Raw genomic sequence first — 17500 nt, 5'->3', positions numbered from 1 at the left:
TCTCGCGAAGTCCTCGAGACTAATCCGCCATAAGTGTATGAAAAAATTTGCTGCCTTTTGTTCTTACAATGACGTGGACGGTGCAACTTAATTTTATTTGTATAAATGGAGATATGCCATCTGGAACATCTCATAACTTGTCCAGAATCGGGTTTGAATCTCTGGAAAGAGTGAAATTAGCGATTCCGTTGTCGAGCTCTGTGGCCATGTGGTTGAAAGTACTTTGGCACAAACTTCCCTGATGTTTTGAAAGCTAAATAGCTGGTTCTTTCAAATGGCAATGAAAGCCGATGCATATTGGTTTCCTGGATGAGATAAAGGACATATATATCAAAACGAGGAGATGCTGATAAAATTGCAAGTTACATGAATGCATGTTTTGAATATATCTGTGTATCACTTACTGTACATGACACGGTTTGTTTGCACAATTTGGAGTCAAGATTGCTTCATAATATTTCCAGTTGATTTAACTCTCGCTCCAGAGAGACCAATTGTACAAATATATATATTACTTACCAAATTTATCATGATTTTACTGCGCGCAACTTCTAGAAATACACTGCAACTGAATTAAGATATTACCCGAAAAAATCACCAAAGAAACCTTCATGGGCAAACACGTTAAAGGAATAATGTATTTCTCCTTTTTTTTTTCTTTAAAAATCTATTGCCAAACCGTCCAAGGACAAAATGCTAGGTTATCTCAATTACAAATTAAGATGTCAAGCTTAAAAGATTGCATATTCAGTGAAGTTCGGAGGAAGAATTACGCCAGCCTTAAATGCCGCAATATAGTCGTCGAAAGGTACAGAAAGTAACATTCCCCATGCTTTAAATGTGTTTCTCGCAAATTAAAGCCAACGGTAACTTTCGAATTCGTTTATAATATTCCTCCCACGGTAATCAACTCTGGTCAAAACAAAATAGCGTGAATCTGCCGTCCACGCGTGTATTGGTGTAATGGAAGTAAATTTGATTGGCCGATGAAGGACATGTCAATCAATCAAAAAAAGTGGGCGGAAGGAATATCGAAGAGGAATTTGGTCAGGCTCTATTTTTCGTTTTGCCAGCTCCACATTACGTACCACGCAAAACTAAAATAGAGCCTGATCGCAGGTTAGACCAAACCCTATAGTTTATTAGCCAATCATAATTCAGAATTCCGTGTAATTTGCACTGGTATTACACTTTTTCGCACTCTGTTACACTTACTGCACTGCTCTCAGCCAATCAAAATTAAGTAGTTTTTGTGGTAGTGCACTTTATACATGTGAGTGCACTACGCACAATGTCATCTGGGCTGTCTGTCTGAGTGATTTGTAGTCATCAGCTTTGTTGAAATCTCTTAGTCATCGAGTGTACATAAGTGTATGTGCGGCAACACTATTTTAATTTCCCTGGTTGGTAAACATATAGATTATAGCGGCTAATCTGTGTCTGTTCATTTCACTGATAGCCTCTTTCTTCTCTTGTAATTTGTTCACGCAATTTTTTGCTCCACTTTTCTTTTAAAAAATTATATCTGACTGTGTGAAAAATAGAGAAGCGGAGTCCGCCTGTGTGTTAGGTGAGAGGGAAAACAGCTGAAAAGCCTTTTCAAATCCTCATGTCATTAAACAGCGGCACCGGAAAATAAATAGTGGGTGAAACATGAAAGTAAACAGGTCTGTTTGAAGCGTGCAAGAATGTCAACAAATAAGCCCCAAAATCGGCAAGAATTTGTGACGCTGATGAATAATAAAGCAGCTTCTATTTCCAAAATGATGGAATTACCTGGTGATAAATAACCTCATCTCAAGTGTGAATTTTTGACTTTGAATAGACTTTGAATAGTCAACCTCAAGAGTTGGACGATTGTGATCTTTCTGTTGAATTCGCACTTTTTTTTTCAAACTTTTAATATAACACTTGAAAGGAAAAAAAAAACTAACTAACAAAGCAACAATCTGATGTCTTGCCGTCATTTTGCCACAGATGTATCCAGTTGTTAGTAACACGCAAGGTAACTTGATCACAGGGGGCCGCTGAAATCGACACCATTTCAATTTCATTGTGCAGCCAAAAGAACAATAGAAAAATTGAACGTAGCAAAAATATTTTTGAGGTCTCCTATCCAGATACTAACCCCGCCGGAGGGGGGTTAACTTCAGTGAGCTTTTGTTGTGGAAATTGTCCCATGCTCAGAGTACTTGCTTAAACTTGCTGTCAAAAAGAAGTTTAACTTCATGTCAGCCTCAAAGCCAATGTTTACTAGTGACTTCATGTCTTCTTAAGGGGCTATTTACCTAAGACATCTACCATGGCACTACATGTATAATGATTTACGATACCAAAACAATATCGTGTACTATAATTAGAGCTACATATTACGTCCAAGAAAACAACACTCAGCTCAGTTGACAGTTATGGAATAAAGCACTGTGTCCAGTTACTGCACTACCACACGTATGCAATGCGTACCTATTTTTTCACTATATTATTAAAGGATGATATATTATACTCCTCCAGTAGAATGCGAGGGATTATCTTGCAAGTATCTTCAAATTGTTGCATTTTCTTTGCAAACTGAGGGGTCTTGCTGGCCAGTTCTGACAAGAGGAAAGTGCCCCAAGTCTGAGACATTTTGAATGACAGTACTAGAATTGAAGAGATGTATTTTTAATGATGACTCAGGGATACTCGGAAAAAATCTGAGTCCTCCTTAGCAGGAGTTGAACCTGCTCTACCACAGAGCTATAGTACATGTAGACTAGTGGGAGCTAAGCAAATAAACTCGGTTCAGATGACAGTACTGTAGAAGAATAAATTTTTTATGTCAGGGAAAGTGTGAAAAACAACAAGAATTTGTAAACTAAGAAACCGGATCTTGTGTACTAAAGGCATTTGTCGGTCGACTCTATCGGCGAGTTTACAAAATTAACAATGGCATTTTACAGTTGAAGCTCGTACATTTTAAATTATTAGCCAAGTGTTTGAGTCAATTGACCGACATGCATGTTGACCACATATCAACTGAGGAGCAAGCGACGTATCGGCCGCATCTTGCACAATGCAAAGATTGATCTCACTTTCAATCAGTTTGTTTGTTATGTGTTCTTGGAGAACCTCTTTACTTCAAACTTGACTATTCCCCAAAAATGCAGACTAGACATACTTCTTCTATATCAGAAAAAATATATTTATCCCTGTAAAGTATTGGAAAAGAATTTTGATTTTATTGATTTTTTTAATTAACAAGATTTATTTGCAATTGAAATTAGAAAATTTGTGGCATCCTGTAACCCCTCTATTTAGTAGATGGTATTGAAAAAATGTCAAAGTAATAGAATGTATGGACTGAGCTCTTCCTTCTTTGTTTTTTCTTTTTATACTACAACAATTATTTATGTACTACATTTCTTGTTTGTATATGTTATTTGATTTATATTCAATAAAATTTATATTAACAAATATATATATATATATACTTGTATATAATATATATATATATACATCGGCCACATGTCAGAGATGTGCTGAGTGAGTGTTGATCGACAAATCGGTCGACTGTTGATCAACGTGTTGGTAAGTTACCCCTTGAAATTTTTCTTTGTCTTATTGGAGTATTTCTTTTTTTTCTTAATCAGAGACTTGCTGGTGCTACTCTACTGGTTTTTGCAAACAAGCAGGATCTGCCCGGAGCATTATCAGCTGAAGAAATTAGAGATGTAAGTTTTTCCATGTGAACATGGGGGGCTGAAGTCAACATGTAGGAAATCAGTGACCACATTTTTATGTCAGGGTTTGGGGTCCTTTCCCAGAATTTTTTAACGCTAGCATCTCGGAAACTCAATTGCAGCAATTTGAGCCAACATTTTTATTCAAATAATATAATTTGATTGTACAGCAATTAACAAGCATAGTCCAACACATAAACCCAAAGAACTTATTAATAAGAACCAAAGAACAACTACCGGTAACACATAAAATTTAGCAATGCTTGCCAGTTTCTTGGGGAATTCTAAGCACCTCTGAAGAAATGAGAAGTTATGTGATCACTAGAATGTCAGAATTGTTCTATAAGAAGCACATTGTATTGAAAAAGAATTGTCTCATACCCAATTTATGGCTATGAGACTTAATTTTGCAATTATTATTATTATTATTATTATTATTATTATTCTATCTCCTTTAACTTTATGCCGATTTACAACACAATAGCCGAGCCCATTCCTTGGGCCTAGGGCTAAAATGAGGTAGAAGTCTATCTTACTTGATGGAGAGTGTCTTTCTTAGGATGCGAGATGTTCCTAGCAGTGCAATCTTCTGTAGTTCACTAATTTTGACGTTACCCGGGATTTGTTTGGTGTATTTCTCCAAGCCCTTTTTATTAGTCCCAGCGCTCCAATCCCAACTGGGATCATTGTGGTCTTCATTCCCCACATTCGCTCAATTAAATTATTATTATTATCTATACTATCACATACTTTGCTGGGGTTCTTTTCGTGCATCAGCCAGGCGCAAACCATGCACCTGGGGCATCAGTCACTCAAGTCAATCTTTCTGTTCAGATACCAAGCACCTTTCTGAGGATTCGCGCAGATCCCAGCATGCTGATCTTTTGAATCTCTGTCACAGAAGCACTCTTTGCTACTTTCTCGGTGTTTTCTACCATTCCTTTTTTTACTGTGCCAAGCGCACCAATAACTACAGGGAGCACTATGGTTTTCATCTGCCACATTCTCTGTATTTCAACTTCTAAATCTTTATACTTGCTTTTCTTTTCGATTTACTTCAATGCAATGTTCCTATCTGATGGGACAGTCATATCAATCAGTTTACAGGTGGAATTTACTGAATCTTTAGCAATGATGTCAGGTCAGGTTATTATTATTATTATTATTATGACAGTTTGAAACTTTTGAATGTCAATACCTAAAAGCTACCTGGGGCGTTAATCGTAACCCAGGAGCTCCTTAAAAACACCATGTTCAAGTCCTATTTACAAATATCTTTCTAAAAGTATTATCCACTTAAATCTATTAAACTATGTAAAAATATAAAATAAGTGACTGCTATATTTAAAAAAAAAAAAAAAATGAATAATAATAAAAAATAATAATAATACATTTTTTTTTTTTGACAATAATATCCTTTGCTGAAATGAAATTCGTGTTATATTGCTCGTAAAGTTTATGTGATTACTTTAAAAGTGCGGGCAATATTAAGAGAGCTTGATAAGACCGATTCCTGCATCTTTAGCAGGACTCCTTTAGTTCTCACTCTTGACCCGAGTAAATTCTTCATTCCCTCCTCCATGTCTGTGGACCATCCACCTAGCACGTCAATAATGATGTTGTATTGTTGCACATCGTACCCAGGGTACTGTCGCTTTATCTCCCATCTTAGGGGGGCATACTTGGCTGTCTTCTCCTCTTCCTTACTTGTTCGGTTATCAATCCATGGACAGCTCATCTCTAGTGCTATCACCTTCTCCTGTTGGTGGTCGATAAAACGGGCATCGATACTGTTTGCTCTCACCTCACTGTGCTCAGCATAGAGCGGGACATCCCAGTAGGTTTGAAACTGGTCGTTTTCATATACCGGTTTGGGTTTTACTTGGGAGAACCATGGTGGGACTTTGTCAATAAGGTTTGCGTCCTTCAGGATCTCGAAGAACAGGATCTTCAAGGCGTTATTGTGCCTTTCCAAGTACTTGTTCTGGGCCAAGGTGGGACATCCAGCTAGAATATGCTGAACTGTTTCTGCTGATCTACTGCATAGCCTACATGCCACTTCAGTAGCTGGTCGGGCTCGCACCTTGTGACTATAATATATTCGTGTTGGCAATAGTTGCTCGTAGAGCTCGATCACTCCTGCAACGGTGTTAGATAGACGGACACAACGTCCAGTCCTTAAGCCAAGCAAAACAGCCTGCTTTACTCAGACTTTCATCCTCCCACCTACTTGTGTGTAGCTTTCCTTGCCACCTCTCTTCTCTCACAGCCTGCGTATTCTGCTTTTCTACAGTTTCCTTCAAAGCAACTTTGGTCTTCTTGTCTGTGATTGTTACTCCCCCCTGGGTGATGGAGGGTGACGGGTGCTCAAGGTCCAGGCCAAGACCGAGCTCTGCTGCATACTTCATGCTATCCTTTAAAAATGAATGGTGTCCCACCTCACCTGCTCTTTCTTCAAACTTTCTCACAACTGCAATGGTCAGGTCCAGATTCTTGTAGACTTTCAGGGCAGCCTTTATCTTGATGAGTTTGTATTCTTGCTCGACTGATTTCAGCCCGCGTCCCCCTTTTTCCCTCGGGAGGTACAGTAATGCTGTCGAGCCTAGGGGGTGTTTGCCGCCGCTCTCAACGAGGATTTTTCGAACTTCTCTGTTGATTTGCCTAAGCTCTGCTATTGGCCAGTTCTGGGTCCACATTAGATACCCCAGTATGGGAAGGGCAAATTGGTTCGATGCAGCTACGCGGTTGTGATCTGACAGTGGACTTGACCAGATGACTGTCATGCGTTGTAGGTATTCTTTGGCTGCAACATTCAGAGCTAACTTGTCATCTTGTTTTAGGTTCTCTAATGTTCCCAGGAACTTGTAATAAGTTCCTTCCTTTAGATTTGTCAGTACTGCTCCGTCATCCAACTGCACTCCGGTTTCATCCTTCACCTGTACGCCTCTCCTTACATGGACGGTCGCGCATTTCTTTGGGTTCCATTCTAAGCCTATGTCTTGCTTCGCACTCTTGGTTGACTTCAGCACCTTGTTGAGTTTGATCTCTGACGCTGCAAACGCCTTAAGGTCGTCCATATACAGCAAATCTGTGATCTTTGTGCTTAAGGGTTTGGACAACTTGTACCCCTCGGAAGCTCGTAGTTTCCAAGCCACAGGATTCATACACAGGGTGAACAACCTGGGGCACAATGCATCTCCCTGAGGGAGGCCGCGTCTGAATTGTATCACTTCAGACTTCTCTATCCCCTGCTTCGTCTTTGCAACGACTTTCGTGTTCCAGCTGTTGCACAGGCTCTCGATAGTGCGGCAGGCTTTTAGCCAGGCGGCCGTCCAGCCGTCCAAAGGACGGCCAGTTCTCAGAAATGGGAGATTTTCGACGGCCTGTTTTGGGCGGCGATTTACGAACTTCTGTGCTTAATGTAACAAAACAGTGTCTATAAATTAATAAAAGTTACATTTCTTTTTGCTCTCAAGAGTTGTTTTAGTGTTGCTGTCGTATTTTTCTTCTATATGAACACTTTTTTAGCGAGTTTCCTTTCTGTTTTGATCAAAAATGAATCAAAGTTGAGCGAAGCGATTTCACAGGCAAAGCTGCTGTTCAGTGATATTGACTTACCACGTCATCCCCAGGCTACTTTGCCGGCTGCTATAAATAAATACGCGCATTTATGAGGACATGAGTCAAAGATCACGCGCCTTCCAACTCGGTAAGACGATCTCGCGGCTACAAATGTTATTGTAATCGCTTGATTGTATTCTGCTCTGTTCAAGCGAAATCTGGCGGGCATTACAACAAAGTAGCCATTTGGTGTAATAACATGTGCAATCATCGTAATTGCTTTAGGAATACTAATAGTAGGTGAGTAGTTAAAGATTGTAGACCAGAATGCAGTTCGACCAACAAAGCCACGCATATCTGTTCTTTCGTGTAAATCATGGCTTGACAACTTCAAATTTCAATCACTCTTCATAACAACTGGAGTTCCTCTCCCAAATATAATTCAATGTTAAACAAGGTAAGTTGAGGAAAGGATAGCTTAGTAAAATTATCAAGGAAAAACAGGGGTTTAATAGGTAAATTGAAAGACGTTTACAGCTGTCAGAATCGCGGAAATCACGTCTAAGAGGCTTCAAATTTTCAAAATTTTCTGGGGGAGCATGCCCCCAGACCCCCCTAGGCCCACATAAAATTTGGACTCCCACTTTCAAAATCCTGGCTAAAAGCCTGTAGTGCGGCACAGCCAGGTTGGAAATCTGTGTAGAACCATCATCTCAGCAAGCCATTCATGGTCAACTGAGTCAAAAGCTTTCTTGACATCAATCCAGGCCATGCTCAAGTTGCGTTTCCCTCTGTGACAGTCTTGTGTGACCATTCTATCAATGAGCAGGTTATCAACAGTGCCACTGCATCCTGATTTGGCGCCTCTCTGTTCTCCCTCCATTGGGCCATATTAATTTAGGTGACAATCCATTGGTCCTAATAAGCATGATGTGAACCACTTGTACATAGTGTTCAAGCAGGTAATTGGTCTTTGGTTGCTACTTGAAAATTCTCCTGGCTTAGGGATCAACGTCGTTTTTCCCTCGGCAAACCACATGGGGTATTCAGAAGGACTCTGGCCGATGGATTGGAACGATTTGGTCACACCCTCATGCAGCGCATGTGCTTTCTTCCACCAATAGTTGGTGATTCTATCTGGCCCAGGAGCGCTCCAATTTCTTTTCTTCATGATAGTTTTCACTGCTTCAGTTGATTCAAGGACAAAATCCTCATTTGATGGTGGTGGGACATGTTTATTAATTGCCTCTCTTACATCCTCAAGCCAGGTAGCATTTCTATTTCCTGTTCCTCCTTCACTCCACACTTGCTTCCAAAATGAGCTTGCTTCTTCGATGTCTTCAAACTGATTGGCATCTGTTTCATTACTGATAGTGCTCTGGCGAGGTTTGTACTTAGGTCTGTTTAAATCCTTATCTTCCGCTATCATTTCTCCGAACTTTGCGTATACACGCCCTGGGTCAGTCTGGAACTGGTTGTTGAGTTCCCTGGATTGCTGTTGCTTTTTTCTCCGCAAATACTCTCTCTTTAATCTTCTCATTATTATTATTATTATTATTATGGATTCAGCACCGGCTTTTCCAAGAGTTGGATCTGGGTTATCTTCTTGGGGGCCAGGCAACAACAAGTTGCTTAAGGAAACCCAAATTTTTTCATGGCTTTCACCGCTCCAGAACCTTTCTCAGAATTCTTGTTGTGCCAAGGAGAGTGGTTTTTTGAATTATTTTTATAGAAGTGGTGTTGCCAATGCGCCTTAAGTTGCTTTCAAGCCTTTTTGGAACTGTTCCCAGTGCCCCAATTACCACTGGAAGCACCTGGTTATTATTATTATTATTATTATTATTATTATTATTATTATTATTATTATTATTATTATTATTATTACTATTATTTTACTATAATAATGTTAAAATGACATACTCTTATTGTATGTAAATCTAACTCTAACTATGTTGTTGTATCTTTGTACCTGTCAATGTCCTTGTTCCTTTAGTTAGCCTCTACATACCTCTCTCAAGTGGAACACAAGGTGATGGCTATACGTAGAATTGTCATGACCTTCACCTCCTCCCTTTTTTTAGTTTCACTTGTAATGTCAGTATTGTGTGTGCATAGTTTTTCATAATGTTGCTGTAACTACTGTAAGTATGTAAGTTAGGTGGTAAGGAGAGAACTGTATAGGAAATCTGCATTATAAAACTCATTAATAATTCATGATGGGAAAACAAAAGGAATGTTTTATTAATCAATATCTGTATTTCTGATACAGCTTTCTCTTCATTTACATAAATGTTTCTTTCAATTTTCATGGCTAAAATGCCTTAAATCACCAAAAATACCTAGTGTACATTAACACTGAAATGCTGACATTTCATAAGCACAATACAATATTCGCGCCCGTATTGTATCTGATATGAAATGTCTCGCCTTCGGCTCGACATTGTATATCCGATACAATACAGTCGCTCATATTGTATTTAGTACTTGTTTGTATGGGGTATTGTAATGTGGTGTGGTGGGTCTAAAATACCACCACATACAGGTCACATTCCACATGTCAGGATACGTGTCACTCTACTACAGACAAATAGACAACACCAAAAGTGTATTCTAGCCCTAATCGCTCTATAAAAGATATCTGGAAGCTCTCCAAACAGAGAGCATTTGTTTTTGAAAGCTCTACAAAAGATGGAGGCTGCAGCAAAGATAATTTGAAAATTTTGAGTTCTATTTCGTCATCACCATTGGTAGTAATAATATTATTAGTCTCTTATTACTGTGAATTGAATACACAGGCTCTTGATCTGGAATCCATCAAGACACATCACTGGAACATTCAGTGGTGCAGTGCTGTGACTGGGGAGAGGCTGCTGGATGGAGTCGATTGGCTCATCTCGGACATTGCATCAAGAATATTCACTATGGATTGATGTTAAGATTCAGAATACACAATACACTCCCCTCAGTAAAAAGTCTGTTTTAGCTCCGTGATTTTTCTTCCATCTTTTCAACTATTTTGTCATTTCTTCATACATCCCAGCCTTTCTATAAATCCTATTTTTCCTATTTATTTTATAGGATCCTATAAAACTCTTATAATGAGCCAAAAACTCCTATATTTCCTATAAATACAGTTTAAGGAAAATGAAAGTGTTAAATGTTTCTCATTCAAAATGTGTCATCTCTTGATATATATCATAATATGTTAACCCTTTAAGCCCCAATATCCACTTAGAAATTCTCATACTGATCTTCATACGTTTCCTTAAAGAATTAGTTGAGAGAGTTTGATAACAGATGAAAGCATTTTCCCTTTAGTGATCCTTTTACAAACTCTCATAAGCATTGATGTTGATCACTATTGGGAGTTACACTTCTCATAAAGTGGCTGACTTTTTTTGGAGGTTGTAAGGGGTGGTCATGTGACTGTTGACAATCACTGTTTACTTTTGTTTGTAAATCGTCTTATCAATGAACACATTGCAAACTAGTGTCTTAGTCTCCGAAATGATGCAAGACTCATTGAATTGTGTTTCAACCTAAGAATTTTGTCTGTGAGTGGCTGAAAATCCTCCTATAGAACTCCTATATTTTGTCCTAAAATCCTATAAATCTCCTTTATTCCTGCTAATTTCCTCCTATTTTTCCTATAATTTTTTTTGGAAAATGGCTGGGATGTATGTTTCTTGTAACCAGGTGCGTGGTTAACCCTGATAGAGCGACTTTCGTATGACCTTGAAACAGTGTTTGCAATTTGTTTCACGGACCAATGTTTGGCAAGATAAAACAAAGCTTCTCCTTATTCCTGCCAAGGAAACTCCTAATATGGGCAGTAATCATTTCGATTGCCCAATCGCATTCCCGCATTTCAAATTACGTCAAAGCAAAACTTTCCAGAAAGTTCGATGAAGGGATGACGGTGTTTGCATCCATGTTCGCTAAGCCAATGAAAATTCACGCTCGTTTGTTTTTGTTCGATAAGCCAAATGTTTTGCATTTTTCTTTACCTTCTGTTTTTACGTTTATTTTCAAGGTCATATGAAAGTTGCTCTAACAATTCGGGGTAGTTTTAGATGATGACGAAATTATTGTAAACTAAAAGCCTCTTGGTTTCAGACACTGTCTTTATTCATCCCATGGCAATTGATTGGTCGGTTAGCAAAGTAAAGGAGAATCTTTGTTTACATTTTTTTAATGGGGACATTCACGTCTCAGACGCTTCAGGCGGCCCCCAATTCACGAGTAAAATCGTCTGGCATTAGACAGACTTCAGTCTATTAAGTTTCAGTCTATTAAGTTTCACTCTCAGGGGTCAGTGCGGTAAACAAATAAGTGAATAAATAAATAAATAAATAAATAAATAAATAAAATTTATTATTTATAGTGTGCATATTCTATAAAATAATTACATGTGCGTATAAACAACTCCACAGAAATAAACAGCAATAAAAACTAATTGATAGACAATGGTATGATTATATGTGCTAAAACTTTCTAAAACTTTTCCTATGTATTTGAACATATCAATAATTCATTAAAACCTTGTGCTAAATACTGTAGTTAAAATTAATTATATCTTAGTGAATAAACAAGTCTTTACTACTGTCTTGAAAGCGCTAATGGTAGCTGGTTGTCTAACAGTGAAAGGTAGTCTATTCCATATTATAAAATAATTAGGATGGTACGTGTGGTGACCGATTTATGGGTTTAAGTTATAGTAAAGGCATATGTAAAGCTCTTTCATATTGGATGATATATATTCTCTAGTTCATGACTTTGTGCTATTATATATATTACATCAATCACGTGCCCTGTATCATTACGTACTCAGTAATGCATCAAGTTGCTACCTTCTTCCCCTTTAGTAATCACCGAAATCAATCTTTCAACAGCACCTCGATTAATATAGTTTTTGATCATTGTCCAGTAATGCCTCTTGTCAGTGTTCTCATGAGTGTTCACTAGTGTTTCATTATGACTAGGTTCTTAATACTTTTCAAAGTCACGTAGTTTACTATCAAACACTGAAATATGTGTCGTCTGGGATCTCCTTGGTTGGATTTTGCCTGCTTGGTTGCATGGTCAGTTTTCTGCTGGCTCGGGTTCTACGACAGGTTCTTTCTCTCTGAATGTTGGCGTTATCTGTTCCAGTTGCTGATTTCTCTCCTCCTCCGTGTCTGTGGGCTTGCCCGCGGTCTTTAGTAACTTGACCTTGGATGCGGTCACGACAAGTGGTTTTACCATCTCCTTTAGACGATTTCACGCTCTCGAGTGCATCATGGGTAATCAGGGCAAGATGGAGAGAAATTCAAAGGTTTGTAAGGAAGTTCAAAACGATGAAAAGTATTCATGGCATGCAATTTTCCAAAACAGAGGATATGCGCCCAAATGTGCGGCAGAATAAATTTGGAGAGAATGGCTATTGTAGAAATTATTTTATTAAAAAGAGTTTCGCCATACATTTCCTGTAATTCCAAAGGCACAAAATTACAGAGAATGTATGGAGACAAAAAACGCAATATTTATGAATTCCAAATAACGGATACGAAGTCTAGTTCATCTCAGTTGTGAACATGAACTTGTTCGTTTGGTTTATGAAGGCAAAAGTCTATAAAGTAGTGTCACGTACAGTATATTTTGCTTTGAATTTCCATACAAACCTTTGAATTTCCCGCCATGTTGCCCTGATTACCCATGATGCAATCAAGAGCGTGAACTCGTCTATTCTTTTCGTAATTACGGTGGATCATTTTATCTCTGTAACTATATAGATGTGGGGCTCATGTGGGGCTTTTCTTTTCTGGTCACGTTTGACTATAATATTGCTTTTCCATGCAACCTCTAAGCTGTGCTTTGTCGCTTTGTGTCTCTTGTTGTGGTATACCTTAACGTTGTTTTTGTACTTCTGGTCCTTGTTTCTTCAGTGGTCTTCTGGGGGTAGGTCTGTAGGAAAATGTTCCAGATGGGTGCGGATTTCCCTGTTCATCATCAGATCGTATGGGGACTTCCGGTCGCAGGGTGTGGTGTATCGCGGTTCGCCTGCAGCATGTCATAGATGGCTTCATGAACATTGATGCCTTCCTGGTTGCCGATAGTTATTGTTTTATTAACGAGTTTGTTGAAGCCTTCTACTTGGCCTTGGGCCTTGGGGTGCCTCGGTGTTACCTTCTTGTGCCGAAATCCAACTTCACCTGCAAATTCCTTGATGTCGTTGGAGTTGAACGGTGGTCCATTATCTGTCTGAACTACTCCATGCGTAGCGAACATTCTCTTCATCTTCTCACCGCAGTTGATCTGAGGAATTCTCTGTCTGGGTATCTGGAGTATTGGTCAGTCACGACCAACACGTATTCATTGTTGGGGAGCGGTCGGCTTCGACTGTGTCCCAGATTCTCTCTGGTAGGGTAGTCATCTTTGCTGGTTCTGTTACTTGGCGGCTGAAGCATGTGCTGACTATATTCTCAATCCTTCTATTCATTCCTGGGAACCAATATTTCTTCCGCATTAGTTCTTTAGTTTTTGTGATGCCTGGATGCCCTTGCTTGTGTGCTATTGTGATGATCTTATCTCTCAGCGATTCTGCCGGGATGATCCGGTCGAATCTCAGCAAGACTCTTTCAGCAGTGTAGATCTCGGCTCTGGTGTCACAGAATGGTCTTAGGTCGGGGTCACTTTTGTCCCATTTGCATGTTTGCAAGGCTGCCTTCAACTTCCTTACCTCGGTGTCCTTCCCTGTGGCTGCTGTTATTGTGTCCAGGATGACTGCATGATCTGTGTCTATGATGGCCTTGATGTACTTGTCATGTCTGTTTTGAGCACTCTCTTGTAGCGGGTGTGTGGATAGGTAGTCTGTCATATTTGACTTTCCTGGGATATGGACTGGTGTGAAGTCCGGGATCTTAAGCCGTGTTCACACTCAACGTTGATTATGATCAACTGAAGTATAATTCCGGCTATTATACTCCATTCAGTTTTATTCAATTATGGTTCTGTTCACATCTGCCAATTGCAACATTTAAATACAATAGGCAGAGTAACCTCGCAGTGTGAGACAAAATGGCGCCGTATCGCGTGGCTGCCACGATTATCATCACCATCATGTGCTTGAGGCGAGAAGAGAACCAAGGATAGCTTCCGAGAATAGAAGAAGACAAATCCAAACCTTCGCTCCATAAAGAGATCAGACGTTTCGTCTGTTCATACCACCACGTGCGCGCCATTCTGTTCAATTACGCATTGTAATTACTTCAAACGGGTGACCCGAAAACAGTGACCCCCGGTCCATGGACCCCCCTACGGAAAGGGTCCATGGACTGCCTTACAGACCGGTCCACGGACTATCTCTACGGACCCCCTCTAAGGACCACCCCAAAAAACACAGAATTAAAAATAAATGACAACTGAAAATTTGTTTATACCGGTTGTCTGGATTTAACCACTCTTGCCGGTGAAATCTAGCCGTTACGTTCCGCAAATCAGACTAAGGCTCAGGTGTTGTCTTTTCCTTCGCTGTTGACCGGAGGCTTCGAAACTAAGTTCAGGACAGAGATATCGTGAAGCCTGGGGTGAGTTCACAAACCCGCGGGAGAATGATCCGAACAAAATGGCGGAGGGAAATTAAGGAAGAAAATACAAATAGAGCTTACTTATTATCAATCTTTTTCTAAGGATTCCGGTCCACAGCGAAGGAAGGGGCAATATGTGATTGATAGACTTTGTACCCGAGCCTGAGCCTTAGTCTGTTGAATTTGCGGAGCGTTACGGTTGAGATTTCGCCGACACGAGTGGTCTATCCAGACAACTGGTAAGTCTATTTCAGCTTTAGTTTTCATTGATTTTCATTTCTATGTTGTTTTAGGGTGGTCCGTATAGGAGGTCCGTAAGGGTAGTCCGTGGACCGGTCCGTGAGGCAATCCGTGGACCCAGTCCGTAGAGGGGTCCATGGACCGGAGGTCAGTGTTTTCGGGTCACCCACTTCAAACAACCCCTTTGAGGTTGTTTGAAGTAATTATAATCCAGTTATAATCAGGGACTGCAATTAGTTGATGTGAAACCATTTCATATTTAATTTGATTATAATTCGATCATAATTGAGGCCTAATGTGAACACGGCTTTAGGGTCTTAGGGTCTTTGTTTCCGAGACACCCAATTCCATTCCTTGATAGGGCGTTACTAAACACAGGAACGGAACGGAATATACCGGAATATGCCGGAATGAGGCGGAATAACACCGGAATGAAACGACATGAACAAGAATGGTGCCGGAATACACCGGAGCGAGCCGGAATGACACCCAAATAAAGCAGAATATACCGGAATGAACCTGAAAATGCCAGAATTTGGTGTTTTAGTTAGCGCCGACCGATTTTCGGTTGTTTCAGTCAGTTTTTGTTATGTCACGTGATTCCCTAAGGGATTGCATGTGTTTTTGCCTTTTCTAACATTTGGAACACTTCGATCACGAGAAAAATTTGACAGGTATATTCGTCGCTAAAGGAATAATTATTTCTTGGGGAAGTAACATTTTTTTCATGAACAAGTAGAGTAGCAAGAGAAACATAATGTTATTCTAATTGTTTTTGTCTAAGGATCTCAGAGGCGGCTTACACTGTGCGAGTCAGAAAACCCGTGAACATTTTTATTTCATTCTGACAGGTCAATTGTGTATTGACCAATCACAATCAAGTTCAGCGAACCACGAACTAATTACCGTTGCTGCTTGCCTGCTTCCCACGACCCACACGTGATGGAGATATACGGAATATATTCGCGCAAACGGCCGGAAGACTCTTTTTCTCTTCCCAATTGTTGGCAATAATGCCATCGAACCTGAACGCAGTGTTTCCTTGTTTGATGAAAGAAATCAGAAGCACAGGAAAAAGATCAATCGTTGATACTATATTTACATGAAGAATTGTGAGAACATATCGTGACTCGTCCCAAGCCTTGTTACTTCCCCTTAATGTAATTTTTTTTTGTCAGTCTCTCTATTCTGCAACATTTATTCATTCACAGTCTAGCATGATAAAAATTACTTTTTGTTCCTTGCCATTCCGGTCCACGCTAATCAGCTTGATTCTGATGTCCTTCTGGTTTATTCTGCCTTATTCTGTTTTCATTCCGCCTCGTTCCGGTGTCATTACTGGGTTGCCGTATGGCAAACCCAGTCTAGAAATGGAGGGCATTTGTTCGGTGTTATTTTTTACTGGGTTGCCTTATGGCAATCCCAGTCTAGAAGTGGAGGGCATTTGTTCGGTGTTATTTTTACTGGGTTGCCTATGGCAAACCCAGTCGAGGTCTGCGTTTTGTTTGTTTGTTTTCTTTTTTTTAGTTTTTTTTTTCCGTGTCGGTAAAAGTCTTGCCTGTCACTCCCCTGGTAAGTGGTGTCTTTGTGCATAGAGCCTTCTGCGCGTTTTTTCTTAGGATCGAGAGGGTAGTGGAACTGCGTAGATTTCTCTGGTGGACACAGTAGAATCATTAACTTCATGTAACGCGACGGGCGTTTTAGTGGATCCTTAAACAAAATATACCCTTATGGAGCTCAATAATGGAAAGTCAGTTGGATAAACTGGGCAGGAATCTCAAAAGCGACGAGTACTGGACTTCGACAACAATCTATCGCCCGTCGAGACGAAATCAAAGTGAGCTGTATTTACCTGAGTGAAGTACATGGTAATTTGACACGATTGAGTTTTTTGTCTTCACGCACGCAATGAAATAGGAAGAGGTTTTCGCCTCTAAGAGCAAATATGTTGTTTGTTTCAATAAATTTTTCGCTGGAAAAGGATTCTGTGGTATTTTCTGCCTTTGTGAATTATAATATCATGTTGTGTATTGAATTTTCGAGCTTAAGGTTGAAACGTGATACGGGCTAATATTTTTAGTATAACTCTGTAAGCAGGAAAGGTTTCATGAAAATAAACAGGTCTGTTGGAAGCGTGCTTGAGTTTCAACAAAATGAGCCCCAAAATCAGCAAAAAATTGTGACGCCGGTGAATAATAAAGTAGCTGCTATTTCAAAATGATGGAATTACCTGGTGATAAATAACCTCGTCTTGGAGAGTAAATTTTTGACTTTGCAGAAACAATGGTGGGCGATATTGTGATCTTTGTTTTGAATTCGCTCATTTATTGTCAAACTTTAGGCTAAATTGCAGAATACCCCGGGACTTTTTCTTATTTACGCGTAGCCGGCTACGCGTAGCCGGCTACGGAGAGT

At 39.7% G+C, this 17500-nt stretch overlaps 2 protein-coding genes and 1 pseudogene across 2 annotated transcripts in view; 1 reads left to right on the top strand and 2 right to left on the bottom strand.

The window, feature by feature from the left end:
• LOC137979260 (ADP-ribosylation factor-like protein 2) overlaps window positions 1–12076 on the top strand; it is a 17673-nt gene extending 5597 nt beyond the window's left edge. The window contains exons 4-5 of the mRNA XM_068826482.1: window positions 3630–3710; window positions 10076–12076. Of these exons, the coding sequence (XP_068682583.1) occupies window positions 3630–3710; window positions 10076–10210 (216 nt within the window). The 3' untranslated portion in view covers window positions 10211–12076. The remainder of the gene's footprint in view (window positions 1–3629; window positions 3711–10075) is intronic.
• Window positions 1–17500, bottom strand: part of LOC137979256 (symplekin-like) — a 203657-nt gene that overhangs the window by 48443 nt on the left and 137714 nt on the right. The gene's annotated exons all lie outside the window — the stretch shown is intronic.
• LOC137979859 (uncharacterized) lies at window positions 13122–13758 on the bottom strand (annotated as a pseudogene).

Source organism: Montipora foliosa, chromosome 12, assembly GCF_036669935.1.
Source record: "Montipora foliosa isolate CH-2021 chromosome 12, ASM3666993v2, whole genome shotgun sequence".
Taxonomy (NCBI): domain Eukaryota; kingdom Metazoa; phylum Cnidaria; class Anthozoa; order Scleractinia; family Acroporidae; genus Montipora; species Montipora foliosa.
This window is presented reverse-complemented; position numbering and strand designations above follow the sequence as displayed.